The sequence below is a fragment of the Varroa destructor genome, unplaced genomic scaffold (genome assembly GCF_002443255.2).
Source record: "Varroa destructor unplaced genomic scaffold, Vdes_3.0 BEIS01000005.1, whole genome shotgun sequence".
In the NCBI taxonomy this organism is placed as follows: domain Eukaryota; kingdom Metazoa; phylum Arthropoda; class Arachnida; order Mesostigmata; family Varroidae; genus Varroa; species Varroa destructor.
In genome coordinates, this window is record NW_019211458.1 from 24,668,566 (window position 1) to 24,686,958 (window position 18,393).

Here is an 18,393-nt window from a genome sequence, read left to right on the forward strand (position 1 = left end):
AAGTGAAGAATTTTATCGTGTAGTATAAACCATGGACGAACCACGGTGACAAAAGTTTTCTTGGAAAGGGGGAGGAAACATTTTGGCAGAAGTCAATTTTTTTAAAAGTTAGTAGCATTTTAGGTAGGTGGAAAAACGAAAATATTTTTAACGTACCTAAGGTTCAAGTTGCGCTTTAATTTTTAAGGTGATATTTTTCCATTTCGCGTAGATTGTGTCGATCTGCTATATGGTTCGGAACGACCTAACCGTTTCTAGCTTCACAGCTGAGACTTCTGCGGTCGTACCCCGAAATTCAGTCGGCACGAATTATAGGCCAATAATTTCGTAGCGAAACCGTCTTCTGGTATCAGCTCTTTATTGCATATCATCGCTAAATTTCATCGTAACGCGGTGTATTTAAGCTGATTCAAGCGTTGCCATATGCTACGCAACATGGCCGACTGCAGGAAGTATTATAACTTAAATTCATGCCACACCGACCCAGCGGCTCACACTTGACATCTCAGTAAAACGAAAACGACCGAGAGAATGTCAGGAACTTCTGTTTGATTCCGGGTCCATTGTGCTGAATTATAAAACATATACAAAGAAAAGCGGCTCGGCATTACTAAGGCTCGTTACTGAATTCGTTGTATATTTCCAGCTATGCGATTATAATGAAGATGACGACGATGAAGATAGAGATCGTCCGGTGAGTAAGTGTACATCAAGTTAGTTTACTGTTTGCCATATAACGACTTGATTTAAAGGAATAAAATTGATTTAATATGGAGAGCAGGGCTAATTTATAGCTAAATCGTTTATAAATTTGCCAAACTTACATTAATAATAATAATAATAGGCTATTTAATTGAAACTTTTAAAAAGCCTTCTAAACTTAAAAAAAAAAGGTGCAAAGCAGGCGACGGTGGTTACGATATCGCGATACGATTTACCTGTATCGTAGAATTACGTAAATTGCGTAACTTAATACGTTCTAAAAGTTTTCGACAAGCACACTTTTGATTTCTTTTTAATTTTCATATTTTTTATTACATAATATATTATAATTTATTTTTTCAATATATGCTATTAGCGTTCGCGTATTTCGATCGATTGGCAAGCACGATTTTTTACCAGTGCCAAAATTAAGCCTGAATTTTGGATGCAACTGAATAAAACAGAATTGTCCGCTGCTCTACTGTTAGGCTTCTAACTGAGAGTTTGTAATAGTTTTCATTAGATTCCTATATATCACTGTTTATTTCTACATTAAGGCCTTTACATTATCGTTTCCCGTATTCGTTTTTGTGTCATCATAGTTCTATTTGACTTTTTCTACTTAACTACAAAACTGCGTGTGTTTCGTTCCGTTGACAGAAACAGCCCAAGCCGCCAGTGAGTACCCTATTCATTCACAACCATTTGCTGTTATTGCCCTGCTACATGTTGTGTCTTTGTTTAGTGACGCCAGCTTTACAATGCCGTTTTGTTCTTTGGATAGATACATTCTTTTTTCTTACTGGTTACACACTGGCTGTGTCTCTAACGATCGCGTGCGTATTTTTTACACCATTAGAGAGGTTCCCTGGTCAAATCGACGGACGGAACGTCAAATGTAGTCATTTATATCCGAGGCCTACCCTATTTTCAGGAAGAGAAGAAGTCGTTAAAAGAGCGTCTTCAGGCGGTACAAGAGATCACTGCCATGATTCAGAATGTACTTGGTCAGGCAGCATCTCTCGGCGAAAGGGTCAAAAAGTAAGTGGTATACGATAATTTAGTCGTAAATCGATATTCAGACGATAAGGAATTAGCTTGCTGCTTTCTGAGCTATGAACTCGATACATATAAGTACATATACATATAAGTAGTTATACATATAAGTAGAAATCACTTCTTAGCCCGTCCAGTCATAAGTACCTCAAAGTTTCACTTATTCACTAGGACTATATTTAACGCTGTGAGTTCAAGCATTTGCTCACACATTGGGAATAACCGAAGACGTAAGGAAGGTCACTGCAGGCTCCCACAAGGAAGGAATTCAATGTCGATGGGTTTTTTTTTTTGCTTAATATTGCATTGATTTCTCTTATTTTTATTTATGTAAATTGTTTTAGTACGAATTGTATCGGATCGGTCGGATATTTCAGGTAAGTAACCTGTTCCAAATAACTTTCACACTACTGACTGGTACACGAATAAGGCCTTTAGCGGCATAAAGGTAACTTCATTTAATGGTAATTTGGATCGAGTTGAACTCGAACTAACGTGTATATATATATATATATTTGCGGTATATTCCTGCACTGATCTCTGTTCCTGATTGTAGTACATTCAACTTTAGCGTTTCGTTCCTATCGTGGCTAGCAGTGGTTGCATTGTGCGTAGTTTCCCTGCTCCTCTATCTCGTGCCGTTACGCTACATAATTCTCATATGGGGCATTAATAAATTCACAAGGAAGCTCCGAAACCCTGATGTGATACCTAACAACGAACTGCTCGACTTTTTATCCAGAGTACCCGACAATGAGGAACGGGTAAGCGTTCAACTCATAGGGCCAAGGTTGAATAGTCATTGCCGGCGATAATGGCGATTCGCTACCAATGAAATCCTTTGCATGAATGATCAAACTAGCAGAAACATTTCTAGGAATATTCTCAAACGTAATATGTGCATGTTTACGCAACGCGTACGATGACTCGTTGGTTTCCCTATTTCTGTCTCAGAGAGCCACACAAAGTTGTCGTTTTGCCCTAACTATCAGATTATTCCTTTCTTTTGTCTCACGTGTCGATAGCTAAACAGCCGCGAGTTGAGGCCCGTACAGGCTTCGTCGGGGGAGGCCGACCGGAAAGCGCGCAAGCGGAAATGACGTCACGTGCAGCCGCACTTCCGGTGCACCGCTCCTGCCGAAATGCCATATTTGCAACGGACTTCGGCACACATTTGGCAAGATTACGGTAACACGAAAAAGGACGATGTCCATGTTTCTTCGAGTTGTTGCCGATCTGGTAGCATCGAGTCTCATTTGCCGAATCTACTCATCATCCGTACCAGTAGCATCATCTCAAGCATAATTTACAATGATCGACGGAAGGGCCGATTTCATCAGCTTCCTACAGATTCAACTATAATTATTGCTACTGTTGGTAATACAGTTAAAAAGCAAATGACGTCAAATTAGGAATCAAAAATTGTAGATCAGAGTCGAAGCTCGCTGTTTGCCTGGCGCTGGCTAACAGCATTGAAGAGACCGGACTCGTCAACGAGATCCGATCTCAATATTGGATTCGTTCGTGGTAGCAGCAACAGTTGTCGGTAAACATTAATGACCTTTATTGATAATCTTTTACGGCGATCATCGCTGCGTTATACATCTAAAATAAGAAACAGAAACAATGAGAGAATGATGGGGAACTGCTGACATCAGATGTATCTGATGCTATTCTTGTCTAATCTCATACGAACGTTAGAACAAACAAATTTTTCAGCTTTACTAGGATGTTTGCCTTTACTTGTACAATGGAGTTTCGATATGAACTCTTCCTGTTACTATCTTAATTGGTACTCCGAGACGTCATACCTAAATAGAGGTAAACAACTATTGAACATGGGACGAAAAGCTGACAAGCATTTTAATCAGACCGCTAACTTTCGACGATAGGTTATTTGAGGAACTAAGTTCTATATTCGTATTGTTGGAAATAGTTATGATTACACATATACCGTATTTTTGTATAGCTATTTTACAATTACGTTTATTATTCGAGATGAAAAGACGGACACTTCTTTGGGGTATTAGTTTATATTTATGAGCATATACAAATGCTGAAACAATTTTTGCTCTCGGAGCAATTCCTGACAGAAACTAACCTGAACGGAAGTTAATTTTCTCAGGTGTTTTTATTGACACTTACGTTGTTCGTATTCTATATTTACAATGAAAAACCACCAATGTGCATTATGCTGAAGGGTCAGATAAGTGACATGCAAGTTACTCCTAATTGAAGTTTCATTTGCTTTCTTTTGATCAATTTCTGTTGGCCTAGTCTAACAAAAATACCGAAGGAAAAATATCGTCAGTGCAATTTTTATTTAGATTTCGTACCGCTTATGAGCTGCCGCATGCACTTGGTACAAACAGAATTCGTATTCATATGTATCGGGCACATACACACACGCATATAAACTGAACGTTTTAATCTTCTATTTAAAATCTACATAATTCACGTAGTGATAAAAACCTATCTCTTTTCATTAAACAATTCATTGAGATTAAGTCAAATAACTACGATTTTTACCAATATTATAAAGTACTGCCATAAATATGAGCATTCTAAAGATAACGACTGTGAAAGAACTACCAGCGAATTGTTAGTCAAGCAGCAAATGTATGTGTGCGACCCGCGGATACATACGAAAAGAATATGTCGGCACTTGTCGGCTTTCAGGTGCAATTTGTTTATAGATTGTACCCCGATCTCTATTTCCTAGTGCTATGCCTTCTCTGAGAAGCTTTAGCTCTCTCAAATTCAAGCTGCTTGGTATTATTCAGCGTTTGATAGAGGGAAGTAAGTTCTTCGCAATTTAAATCCAGTTCACGCTGTGAGATCGAAATGTAACGGTAACGCTTTCGGTAAGTGTTCATGTCAGATAAGGGCTGACACTAAAACTACCTACGTAAATACCGAGGTCAACCTTCAGAGCTGAAGGTAATTTGTGATCAGTTACAGTTGAAAGTAAGTGCGATCGCTGTTCTTAGATGCGATGGTCATTCGCTAGCAATCACTCATATTAATCCAGATATTGGTAAACGGCTCCAAATATTAGACATGCACCTGGGAGGGGCAGCAACCCTGCTGGCACATTTCTAACGCTCGATAACTGTTATGCGATCAACAACAGCATTAGATTACAATACTAGTTTTCTCTGGAGTCGTTTATGTCGCGTCCGACATATTCGTGTCATAAACGCACGTGACGGCCGCATTTACTTCGTAACCTGCCCAGACCGCTTGTCGGCCTTGTCAGTTTTCTCAACCCATTTGCTGCTGTTCGTATTGCTATTGACTGATGTTCAGGACCGTTGACTTCGTTCAGTTGGACTTTGGCCGTACTCTTTTCCTCGACCGTCACCCGATTATAGAAATGATGCGAACCCGAGGTTCTCTTTCAACCTTTCAGCTTTAGACTAACAACGTAAACAGCGTCACACAATTATTGCCTTTATTATCTAGAGTTAACCGCTACCAATTGGCTCGTCATATTTCGAACGCGGCGAAGGCAGAAACTACCATTTTATATTTTTGGCGCCACACAACGCCAAGAGACGTCGCTGTACGCGTGGGAGAGAGGAATTAGAGAGGGAAAAACAAAATCATGCCTGAATGAATAGCCGCTAAAAGTTTTTTACGTTTTCGTTTGTCACAAGTGAACGTCTCTGAAGTGTGCCCGTCGAAAAATTTCCTTTTTTTTTATTGAAACACGATAGTCAAATCAGTAAAGGCATTATAATATTAAATATATATGTATATATATATAAAATAAATTACGATGTTAATCGCCGAAGGTCGAAAAACCGTTATGGTGCCGCTCGCACGTTTCAACGATGTTGACTTTGCCAGTTTATACTGACGTTAGTTCGTTAGTGTAGGAATTCGATAACAAGCGCTTGCTCCCGTTTCTTTTCAGTCTCAAACTAGTTGTATTCAAAGCGATGCCTAATCAATTCGTACTATGTACCCATTTGGTTTAGCCATGAGTTTTGTTGCGCGTACACATATGTCTAGTTAGGAGCTTCCTGCGGGTGCGTGTACTCAATTCTGTTCGATTTAGCTGACAGCAGTCCGCTTCTCTACTGCTCAAGCAAACGACATGGCACTGTTACGCATTTACATTAGTTTTTTCTATTTAATATACATATATATATTAAAAAGGAGTCTCTGCAATGCTTGGAAGCTATCTATTGTAGCGGTGGCCCAAACAGGACCGCCGTCAAAGAATCCAGCTACTGCAATGATGAATGCAGGAAAATTAGGACAACGCTTCGAATTGGGAAGCGTAAGCTCTACTAATAAATGCAGTGTTACATTGCGTATCGATAAGCGTCCTCGAATACTCACGTTTTACCAATGCATATCAAACTGTTTTATCTTTGTTAATTTCCTGCATATAATAGCATAACATGAGCGCTAAATTATGTTATAGATTATGTATAGCTGATAGAATAACAAGTTGCTAACGGCCATTGCTACCATTACTCCTATGAAAGACTTGCTGCAAGCACCTCCGAGAATCGCCGAGATATATATATATAAAACTCTTTATGAATATATAACTAGACAGAAAAAGAAACACCTCGATATATATATATATATATATATATATATATATATATATATAAGAGTATCAAAGTGAATATCGTGCCGAGCACAGTTCTTCAACTTTGTTCGCGCCAACGAGTACATGTGAATGAAGTTGACCTTTTGCCAATTCTTAGACAAAAAGAGGTTACATGAGGAATGATGACCGTGAAGACGCTGATAATATTAATCGGCTATTAATTTTTCAAGGCAATAATTACTATACATAAATATGTATTGCTAGTTATATAATTTAGCTGAGTAGATAGGTGAGCATAAAAGGAAGCTTATCTTTTCTCTCAGCAAGAGAAAAAGAACCGTCTTAAAGAAAAAAAAAAAGCTATTATGGTCACTTACAAATGATAACAGTGTAAAAGTGAGAGAGCATGTTATCGTTGTGCGCTTGAGAACGAAAAGTCGTTGGAGATGGATACTGTATTATGAAAACCCTAGCTTCTACTATAACTCGTACGATTAACGTTTGGACGTTTAAATTTCATCGTTTTTAATCATAAGTTTATAAGTGTTGCTATCATTAGAAAGCGGGCTGAAGCGGGTGTTCACCGGTTTAAAGAAAAAATACAGTCGAAAACAAGCCAACCATTTCTCCCGTTACCAAACCCATCATAGGTTTACTGGACGATTTAAACAATTTATAAAAGAAGTATAATATTTTTACAGAAGAAGAGAAAACTGCATTACAGCACCAATCGTTTCGTTTCATTCAATACACAAGTACATAGGCAAACTGAATATATATAGATGGGTCACCCTATTGTGGTACTCTGATAGGGGGGTCACCGATGATTGCTTCGGTGACCCCCCTATCAGAGTCGGAAGATATTGTAATATACGTGATACATGAACTTATTAACCGAAGTTTGACTCAGACTGGAGTGTGGTCTGTTGTTATTGTTGTTGTTGATTATTGTTAGTCTATTAATTAATTAAAAAATCATGAAGATGGCGGGAAGACGTTTGAGTGAGAGTTTAGCCAGGTGATAACAATAAAAGTTAATAATAATAATATAGTAATAAAACAAATCATATTAATTATTTCAGTTGGTACGAAAGGCGCAATATGCTAAAGATAACTTACAATAAAAAATACATGCAATCCTTTAATTTACTGAGATATTCTTTCCTGAGCAGTCGATTTAGGAAATAAGGCATCGTATCGCACGTCCACTGCACAATGCTTAGTCTGTACTCGCATCGATACTAACTTACTTTAATCGCGTGTAGTAAATAAACGTACTAAATTAAATTTCAATTGTCTTGACAAATATTTCTAAGACAAATATGTCTTATAGATTTCTGAAGCTGTTACTACGGCTTCCGTCGTGAACGTCGGAAGTTAAAACTGCTAGGTAGTTACGGATACGAACGGCTAGATTACTGTTGAACGTACAGAGTGTTCGGAGTTAATTGACAGAAAATTGCTGTCGCTGTTGACAACCAATATCTAGACTAAACCAGATGTCTTGATAAAACGCTTAGGCCGTTCAGGCAGGCACGTGACTTGCAGACGTATTTATTCGTCCGTGCAGCTACTATTAACTTTGAAAAAATACTGATAAAAATCTCGGAATTTTTCCAAAGCTACTTGGGAACTGGCGATCGCTCAGACTGCCGATTTCATCATATACATAAGTGACATGAAAAAACCCTGAAAATGCTGTGCTTAATTGGGCCGGGCGGATTAGCTAGACAGCGAGCTTTGTACCAGTAATCAGTCCTGTGAAAAGCCCGTTGGAACTAGCCGTTGTCGCTCGATCAACGCATGGAAAAATCGGCAATCGTTGATAGTGTTGGCAACTAATCGAGACATTAGAAACTCTACTGCATTGGGACCTTCATGGTGAAATCATAGTGCTTCTCAAAAAAGCTTTCAGAGTGATAATAGTTCGCTACGGGTGTAATTATTTTGGGAACGGAAACTGTGACGCTGAGGAACAAAGCTGGGTCAGCGTGTTGTAGCTCCCATCGAAACGCGACAAGGCTAGAGAACAGAAAACGAGCCCAACAGCGGCGTGGTGACGTTTCACGGTGACCAAGGCGACAGCATGAGTGATAGTAATACGAAATTATAGCTGCGAAAGCGTTGGATTGCCTACTACTCAATGGCCGTTGTCTCTGGCATGATAAGTGTCTCGCTTCTTTTCAAAGAGAATTGCCCATTTTAATCGGCCAGCAACACAAGTAGCGGATGAACTAATGCGAATGCTCGCGAGCACTCCCATTTTATCCCGGATACCCAATTTATTGTGCGTTCCCATGCTCATACATCTATGTTTCGAGTTTTACGTTTCGTACTGACAAAAGAACCCTATTTGCTCTGCCAAGCTGCCATAATGTCAGGCATAAGGACGAAATGTACGACTATATAGTAATGAATACGCCGAAAAAAGACATCATTCAATCTTATATGCATTTTATGTGTACACAAAGAATATATGTATAGGGTAGTAGTAGTAGTGGTATTATATATGTCATACTCATGATACAATATAATGCTACGCTAGATTTACATGTTTACTTTTGCATGCCGTATATGCAATATACAATGCGTGAAATACAATGCCCTGTTTTGGTCCTCGACGGAAGGGGAACGAGAGCACGCTTTGTCTTCAGCTTAAAGCACACAAATAGTTCAGCCCGGCAGTTATACAGATGGCACTAATTATATCGAACTACATACTGTCGAAGAAGAAGTCGATCGAATAAATTTGCCGGAAGACTGAGTCAACGTTGTCGTTATGAATGGTAAATTATATAGCTTGAAGCTCACCTGCAGTTGGTAATGATAGTGAGAAACTGAAATGAAGTCATTAAGGCCAGTCGTAAAAACAAAATTTTAAATGCATTAACATGATCTTTTTGGACTGTAACTGGAGCCCCACGAAGAGATTCCTTCCCTGACCCTTAGCGCTCCACAGTAACATCTCTTATTGATTACTATCTGAGCCATGCCGTAGGCGAGCTAAGCACCCCCGAAGCAGAACAGGGTAATAGAAGGTGGGAACGAGCAGTGTTTTACGCGTCGAGCTGCGTTCCCCACGTTCGTTACAGGACGCTTAACTCATTAACGTTATAATGTGTGTGTGTGTATATATATATATATATCCCGACTGTACTACGCATGCAATTTTACGAAGGTGTTTGTGCTTCTGTTCCTATGTTTTCCTTACAAATACATAATATATTCAATATTAAAGAATGTGTGTGTATGTGGATGTATATAGAAATAAGCTGCATCCCGACGTGCGTTTCCGTTACTTTGATAGTAAATCATCCTGTTTCATAGTTTCGATATTCACACGCTTCACAATACAACGAAAGTAATAAGAGGACATTTATCCGTCACCGCTTTGTCTAGTTCATCTAAAATAGCACGCGATACACCGTCGACTCATCACACACTCTGTATCAAACATACGCTCACCTCGGTGTCAGTTAGTTTCTTTTGTTTATATCAATAGTAGCATTCTCTTAAATTGCCGCATATATGCGTAGAGAAAACGGCATCTGAAAGGCTTCATGAAGACGGCCATGTTTAGCGCTCCCCTTGGTCATTCAGGTTCGGCGAGTACAAGGTAGGTGCTCGAGACGAGGTAAAAATGGAAATGTCTATGGTTTGTTAGCCAATTTTCGTCAATTTATTAGGTTGAAATTGTCCGAAATGCTCCGTTGCTCGACAGGAACGTTCTACAATTTAGGCATCCAGCATTCGCTTATGGCAATGGTCCTTCGAGGCAGGCAAGCTGATGAGAACTTTTTAGGTGCCAATTAGCCTTAACCTAACAATACCTCGACTAACAGTCGAGGTATTGTCTATCGATGGTCAATTAGATATTTTTTGTTTTACGTACGGTTTTTAGTAACTTTGACATACGCGATAAATGTACAGTTGTATATCTTGGACCACCGCCTCGTAATGCTATAAATCAACGAATCACGGTGAGTGTTCCTATTATACAATAAGATTTTCCTATAGCAACAACCACGCTACGACGAGTAGGCCTATCAATGCCAGCGGATCGCTGGCAGCCCTGAGATACAAATTCGGTCGGCATCCGATCGTCATTGTACTTCACTTAATAGACAATCATACAACGGTTTAGAGGGGCACGTCCATTGATTCTATCTCGTGGTCATGCACCCGATTTCATTTGCGTTATATTATATAAGCGCAGTGTTATTAAATATGCTACTTAGTAATATTCGCCAACTTTTATATAATTGTCACATTTACAGCTTTAGGTGTATAGTTAAAGGCATTGCCCTCTCACAAAATCCCTCCAAATTTAGCGCTGTTACTCTCTCATTGTAAATGGTGGTCATGTTCGTGTTGTTATTACTATATAATTCCATGTACCGAATGGATTTCGCCATAGTATGTACAAATCATGTGTACTATAATGGTACAGGCACCAGATATCCATTGTGCTATTTCGGTAAACCTGGTCGATTACCCTTTATTGAACTGAATTGAATCACGTCACTCCGTAGATCTAACCCTCATCACCGGTACCATTAATTCAAAACTAGTTGCTGCTAGGGAATAGGGTGGGAATTGTACATACGTAATTTATATTTATTTTTCTCGTATACATAGGTTGTGGACGATATGATGCAATGATGACAGGTAACGCCTTATATCAGTAGCTCTCCTTGCGTTGTCGCTCAGTCGACCTTTTCCCTAAGCTATATAGGTATATAATCATTTAGACCCCCAGGTTGGGTAATAGATTGGCGATTGTAGACGGTTACAACGTTTGTGTAGTGACTTCTGTCAAATATATTCTTGTTTGTATTTATATGTGGGTATGAAGGCTGAGTTAATTTTTATAACTAACGATCTAGTGAAGCAATGATGCTTGTCTGTCGACAATCATGAGTTGTTTTTCTTCGAGTTCAGATATCTTTGAGAAGATGTTCATTGGTAAAGAAGGTGCCCTGAAGACCGATCTCTGGGGAAAACGGCGGATCTTCGGCCTCCAGAAAGTACGTGATCATTTGTCCTTTTCCCTGTAAGTATATGCACGAGAACATTTGTGCGTTTTAAAGCTTAGAACAAATTTAGAAGGCTGGAAACGAGGCATGTTTATGCCTGATTTTGAACCTGGACCGCTTATTTCATCCCTAAAATTTCGTTCATATATATTAATCGTTCCCGTGTCACATTGCAGCGTACGTGATGCTTACCTTTACTTGGATCTCGCCCCTGCAGGTGGTTTTGAATGTGCCGAACGTGTCGAGAAGACGTTTCGTATCTCCTGTGATGTGTATCATCATTGCTGCAATGTAAAAATTATTCAAATAATGTACAATATTAGTTAGACCAACGGATACATGGGTAGCCATACGTGCGAAAATTACATGAATGCAAAAATCACTTCCTTCTTGAGTGGCTTTTTTTTCTTAGTTCAACGGCGACGGCAGTACACACGCCAAAAGGGATTCGATTCTAAACCCCGTGTTTTCCGGAGTGGAGTATTATTCATCACGTTCACAGACGGAGCTCGATAGGCCCTCGCGTTAATCCTACTACAGCAATGCCATTGAAATTAGCAAATAATTCGTTACCCTCTCCGTAGCTTTCCATACGTGAGGCCGTATTAACGGAATCACCAAAAAGGCAATATCTTGGCCTTTTTAACCCCACAACGGCCGCTGCGCAGGGACCTAAAGGAAAGATAGATACAATGTTTTTATTTCTAATCGTCTTACTTCCAGCATTCAACTGCCACTGAGACAGCCGATAGTGACAATTCCATTACATGCAACTGGGTGCCCTTTCAAAGCCGTAGTTCTCAATCTACTTCTAGACCGGAAGCCAATGTCAACGACGCCGCGTGTGATGGAACTGCGTGAAACCAATACATGCGTATTGAGTAAACGCATGGTTTTAGATAGTCTGTTGATTGCAAAAATGTTTGCAACGTTAGAATTACCTGAGTGAACCCCTATACGAAGTTGCAGCTTTTCGGTGGGATGATGCCGAACCCTAAACTGTTTAATGGCTTTGAGCAAACTCAGGGTCATCCGAGCGATTTCCCTGCAAAGCGCAGTTAGTGTCGTATATATAATATACATATATACAATTATTTCCCGATCACTAAGCGAGTCTACTCATAGCTACGATCGAAATCCATAAAATCGTCTACTATAGTGTGCAAATGTAGCCCTATTTGTCACTATAATCCCTTTTTTCCGTAAATGTATCTCTGTTATAGTACTATATAATAATGTTATGATTAAAGGGTGCATCAATAACGACGTTACGACAGATCTAACGATTTGTTATTTCCAGCATAATCGTGTTCTTTTTTCCCAGACCAGAAAGCAGTACATGTTGGCGCAGCGCTTTTTCGAAGTAATTCTTTTCCTGGAGCGTTGGTTGGCTTCTTTTTCTTTTTCAATGGTAATATAAAAAGGATCACATTTATATGCGAGAAAAAATCAATAAAATTCTGATCGGCTCGCTGTTCGCTTGCCGCCAATTCACCTGGCGTGTTCATTTCCGTTACGGACGGGCAAGCCGCTTACGACCATATAGGCGTCGCCGATGGTTTCGACTTTGAACACGTCGTAGTTCTGGATGATTGCGTCGAAGCACGAGTATAGGTCGTTCAGAAGGTCCACCACCTGAGCATTGAAGGCACAATTTAGCACCTGCCTATAGTCCCACAGTTACTGGGAAAGGCCACAGGAACACTTATTCATCTACTTAAGAATTTACCGTGCATTTCATCTGCTGTTCCGATCCTAAAAGTATCACCGTATCACTAAATACGATCGGGAAAATGAAAACAAGAATGAGTCAATTCTACGGTGCCATAGATACAGTTACTAACACGTTAGCGGATACGATGTGCGCATACCGAAACTATGGATAAAGCATCTGGAAAATTGAATGCCAACTCAGTCGGAGCGCTTGCCCATTTACCTGCATAGGTGTTGAATTAGCACAGATCTGCGTGAAGCCTACGATGTCACTAAAACAAATGGTGACCCATTCGAACGCCTCTGGCTTCACGTACTCACCACGTTTCAACTGCTCGGCCACGTACCTAAGCACACAATTATTTTAATTAATCAAGATCAGTGCGCTTCTCTGCCGTTATCGACCGTACTTGTCAACGATCTGTAAAAGCTAGGTACGCTTGCCGCGTGAGGCTAGCTCAGGAGAGGCTGACAGCTATTCGAACGAAACAAACCAAATGCATTTCCTGCCAGTGATCGACCATTGACGTTCTATCTTTACCTGGGCAACACTTCATATAGAAGTTCGTCGCTCTTTCGCTTTTCCTCGACGAGAAGTGCAGTTTTATTTTCAACTAGTTGTTCGAGATTGTTGGCGTATTGTTCCATCCGCTTCAATAGGTTGTCTAATAAGTTGCTACTTCCCATGGACCTGGAAGGCACATAACGGAAAGCGCACAGTATGACCTTTATAGTTACCGTTGGCTAATACCGATGGGTTTTATGGCAGTACATGATACACGGAAAGTATTACGCGATTTTAGCAAACGGACGCCATTTCACGCCTGGAGATACAATAAAAATGTACTACAATGTAAATGTTATTATCGAAGTATTATTATAAGCGAAACCTCTTTTTGTTCTAGTGAAGTTTTTTCTGATTAATTTTCCTCTATCAGTGCTTGCTTACCGATGTACATAAGCATGGCTGCACCGATAATCTCAACACATAATACATAGTTTTATAATACATGAAGGCGAATATCTTCACGCAAACGTTAAGAGTCGCCCCTTAGACGTATTTACTACTTGAATACCTATTTCGTTAGTTCGAATGTCAACCGTCGGCGTACTGCAAAAATTCAGCCCGCTCGGAATCGGTCTTCCGTCGCGTGCACTTTTACGGATTGTTGACTGGCGCCAGCGCGCTACCTTCTAGCTAGCAACTTACTTCGTGTACTTTTTCATGAGTTGCTTGATGATAGCAAATGACGGTCGGAGTGATGGGCTTTCGTTCCAACAGAGCTTCATCAGCGACAGCAGTTCACGAGGACAGTCATCTGGCGTGACATCTGGTCGAAACGGAGGATTCGAGCCCAGCTTGACACGAAAGAGAATTTCTTCGGGTGGTAGAAAATGCCGCGAGTACTTTTCTAGATTTTCGAAAGGGCCCGAACGGGTGATAATCTCTTGCAGAATGATGGCAAAGCTGTACACATCGCCTTTCTGCGAGCCACGCCGAAGAGGCAGGTCGCCTCGGAGATGTTCAGGCGCACACCACAGCAGATCACCTAGTACGATAAGATGTGAAAGATCGTAGCTTCAATATTGAAGTTATAAGTTGAATTTTGACAAATTTTTAGGTAAGATGCGGCACCTTATACGTATGCATTATTCGTATATTACTATACGTACGTGAATGCTAGACGTTATAATTTTATGCCAGGACGCTTTTTGCGCGGTATTCGTGTGAACTTCGAAAAGAACTTGCATTCAAAGAGAGATTAGTTCAGCTTGGTGCGATACTGACGTGTTTGCCTGCTGTTCTAAAAGTAATATGAGGTGATTTGACTTCAAATTCGATTGTAGAGACGCCTCGCTTCTCCGGGAAGCCATCCGATACGCTTTGAACGGTAAACTTCAACGTCTTGAGCAGGGACAAGCTTCTTTCTGCTCTAATATGAATTTTTGTATAGTCAGTCAATGATGCCACGTCTAGCTTATTGAATTGTTTGTTCAGCTAGGGCCAAATAAGTGCTTTTGCTTATCAATATACACTAATTGCGTAGTGCACGCTAGAATTCGGTAGGCTAACAGCATCTACTTCATTGCACTTACGTGGATCTTCAATCTCTGGTAGGGCGACTTGTCTTCGAAGCTCTCGCAGGCCGAAGTTCGATATCTTGACAACAAACCGTGCGTCAATAAGACAAGTTGTCGAACGCAAACGACCGTGGCAACCGATGAAGTTCGAGTGGAGGAAACACATGCCCTGAAATTGTTAACGGCAGTATGTACCTCACTGGCTGAGTAGCTGAATAATAGATATATAAGGTACGTGCTACATGCTACATCGTTCATTAGACCGTTCGTTTCAATCATGGGAGAATGTCTACGACGCCTCTGTGTAACTTTGTTCTTCCCACGCTGCCCTCCAGAAAGGGACGTTCTTCGGTAGACAACGTCGCAGACGAATCAAACACGGTTTCGCCTTCGCGTTATCTCTATTGTCCGTCAGCAACTACAAATAGGTTTAACGATCCATAAGCTTAGCACACTGTTTGTGTTACCCCGAGGTATTTATAAGCACTCTACACCATTGTGCATTATTACTTTACTGCGGGTTTTTTCGTTCATTGATCCACCTTGGCGACATTCGGCCACGATATCCTGTCTTAGAGACCCCTTTGTTTGTTTTCCCAATGATGTTAAGTATTTCCTAACACGGTGAATAACCTAGGTAAGCTTTGGCACTCTATACTGTATATATATATACTATAATCTATACTGTGTAGGAAAATAGATTTCGATCATAAAAGCGAGAAAGAATAAATCGAAAAGAGAGATCATATCAAACATGGCACCAATTCAATTGAGCTCAGATTCCCTACGCCATGCTATACTAATATTGGCCGAAGGAAAATTCGCCAAACGGATCAGTGATGGTGGTGGAAAGTAGACTGAGCTTGTGATTCGCTGTAAGAATCGTTGTATCTAGTTCAAGGTCGCTGAACTTTAACCTAGCACTTGGAATGAAAAACTGCAGGTTGCCAAGTGACAACAGTTTGACCTTCATAAATCAGCTTGCAAAAAGTCAAAAATGGTCAAAATTGTCAGCAATCGCTGCGCAGGGGGCAAAAGCGGGATATGAATGCCGCCTGTAAAAGTTGTGTTGAAATTTTCGAATCACCAAGAGGCGCAGAGGCCAGACAAGGCTTGAGGCTACGTCTTTTCAGAGTACTGTGGCAGCTAGTTGATACAGTACGAGGCGCTGCTGCTGCTACTACATTGTGCATGGTGAGAGAGAGTCGCGGAGCCTGCAAAGACTTATTTGTTGAGCATGCCTTATCAAACGAATCGTATTTCACCTTGGGCAAACTGCCCCTTGTTGACCAAGAGCAGTCGTGAAAGGAACAAAAGGAAAAGCTTCTTGTACTATCACTATCGTGTAACGCCAAATATCAGCGATGAACTGTTTGCTTTTGCTTGTTTGTAACCGTTGACGGTAGAGACGGCGACGACGATGTCGTACGGCGCCATGATATGGCTTTTGAAGGGAACGTTTCGGGGGGTTTTCGTTATGCGCCCCGAATAGTGTAACACGATCAAAATTGCTACAAATTTCTCTCACAGCTGCTCCCTTACGACTATAGTAATAAAATAACGCTAGTGGGGTCTCTGCAACCATATGTACTTGTCTATATACGAACGGAGATGTTTGTTAGCTTCAGCTAAGCCAAAAATCGCGCGGACATCAGTCAGAAAACCAGAATTAACGTTGGCCGAGTTATTGATATGTGGGTAAATATACGATGTGTCAATTTACGAAGTGCGACGACTGTATAGGTAGTAATAGATAGCTGAACAAACTGCAACGAAAAAGTTAACCTCATATAAACTTACCTCGACAATATCGTTGATGATTGAGTACCTAAAGGTCCAGTCTAATCGCAGGGATTCGTTTTCGAGAAGGTCCTGCAATTGATATGCAAAACAGGTTACATAGAATAAAGTATATTTTTTGCTAGTAATAAGTAGTTTTTGCAAAGTATATTTTTGAATTTTTCTTGAAATTTATAATCGATAAATTGTTTCATAAAATGCCGTTCTGTCAAACATCAAATGCCGTATAGCCAAGTCACTATTCTACAAGCGAAGCATTATAAAGCATTGGGGTAGCGTAAGCTTGAACGGAAGAAGGTCAGCCATTACTTCACTACCATTAGCGCATCGTTGATGTTGCATGGCAAGATGGAGATAGAAATGAATTCGCAAAGCGTCTATTTGTATGTAAATTGTTGATGGATTAACGCTCGTTGGACTTCAATCTGTCGTCTAGTCGCAAGATGCCAGTTATTCTGTAAGAAAGAAGCTTTGATCATCGCGAAGGTCTGTGCTGTCAGGCTTACGATTATCTCACGAATTCCTTCACCCAGCTAGTATATCAAATACAACATAGTTTTAACAGGGGCAGATAGATCTGAAACGCGTGCAATTTTTGGCACATAGTCTTTACATCGATCTAGATGTCTTCTAGTATCCTATTTGGAATATGTACCCGAGTTAGAAAGGATAGGGTAGACGACTCACCCGCAGGCTACCTCGAGGGCAGTATTCCATGACGACGCCAACGTTTAGATCCTCAGCGGTTAACCCAATTAAGCGGACGAGGTTTTCGTGCGTCAAGTCGTGCATTTGTTTTAGTTCCAGCAGAAAGGATCGGGTGGTCGTGAACTTGCAGATACGTAGTTGACGAACCGCTACCTGCCCAAGCCAATGGTAATAACAACATCAAAACACGGAAGTATAGTAAAATTACCACAACACACATAAAAAGCTGATGCGTCCTAGAAATTAAAGCAATGATTAGGTACGTTCCCTTAAATCCGAAAGTAATTAGCTAAATGAATCATTTGAGCAATACAACCACTGAAATTATTACCATCTAATTGTCTACAATTATCTACAATAGCTAACACTGAATGATATGATAGGCTCTAAACTATGTTTGTGCAGCCCCTTAACTGACCTTCATGCCCTTGTATATTCCAATATGTACATTTCCGAATCTTCCAGGAACACCATTTTCAACAGGAAACCCGGTTCCGAAACGCTGGAAATAACACAGAAATAATTTTTGATTTTTCAGACTGAAGCGACAATGATGAATCATTTCAAGGCATTGTCAACCTCATTCGAGAGCTATAAAATGATTTAAAAATTAAGTAACCCGTATGTGATACAATATACACACCGTAATACGCAAGTAATATGTGTCATTAAATTTTAAGGCTTTTCAAAAGTGTCTAAAGCATGTCTTCAAAAGATGATTGTTGT

General features: G+C 40.2%; 2 protein-coding genes across 23 annotated transcripts in view; one reads left to right on the top strand and one right to left on the bottom strand.

Annotated features, from left to right (window-relative positions):
• The window catches only part of Mctp (multiple C2 domain and transmembrane region protein), a 73,378-nt gene extending 65,905 nt beyond the window's left edge, over positions 1-7,473 (top strand). For 9 of the 17 annotated variants that reach the window (XM_086990056.1, XM_022806908.2, XM_086990057.1 and 6 more), the window contains 5 exons: positions 647-694; positions 1,363-1,380; positions 1,637-1,743; positions 2,315-2,522; positions 2,784-7,473. In XM_086990056.1, coding sequence (XP_086846182.1) covers positions 647-694; positions 1,363-1,380; positions 1,637-1,743; positions 2,315-2,522; positions 2,784-2,858 — 456 coding nt within the window. In that variant the 3' untranslated portion in view covers positions 2,859-7,473. Of the gene's footprint in view, positions 1-646; positions 699-1,362; positions 1,381-1,636; positions 1,744-2,102; positions 2,523-2,783 lie in introns of those variants that run through there. The other 8 variants (XM_086990054.1, XM_086990061.1, XM_086990064.1 and 5 more) reach the window with 8 other exon arrangements.
• Positions 7,474-8,758: 1,285 nt separating this feature from the next.
• Positions 8,759-18,393, bottom strand: part of LOC111251887 (atrial natriuretic peptide receptor 1-like) — a 149,357-nt gene continuing 139,722 nt past the window's right edge. For all 6 annotated transcript variants that reach the window (XM_086990051.1, XM_022808976.2, XM_086990050.1 and 3 more), the window contains 12 exons: positions 18,086-18,169; positions 17,647-17,820; positions 16,960-17,031; positions 15,175-15,328; positions 14,288-14,627; positions 13,619-13,768; positions 13,301-13,424; positions 12,860-12,999; positions 12,306-12,409; positions 11,938-12,036; positions 11,557-11,648; positions 8,759-11,379 (listed from right to left, as the gene is read on the bottom strand). In XM_086990051.1, the coding sequence (XP_086846177.1) occupies positions 11,266-11,379; positions 11,557-11,648; positions 11,938-12,036; positions 12,306-12,409; positions 12,860-12,999; positions 13,301-13,424; positions 13,619-13,768; positions 14,288-14,627; positions 15,175-15,328; positions 16,960-17,031; positions 17,647-17,820; positions 18,086-18,169 (1,647 nt within the window). In that variant the 3' untranslated portion in view covers positions 8,759-11,265. The remainder of the gene's footprint in view (positions 11,380-11,556; positions 11,649-11,937; positions 12,037-12,305; positions 12,410-12,859; positions 13,000-13,300; positions 13,425-13,618; positions 13,769-14,287; positions 14,628-15,174; positions 15,329-16,959; positions 17,032-17,646; positions 17,821-18,085; positions 18,170-18,393) is intronic.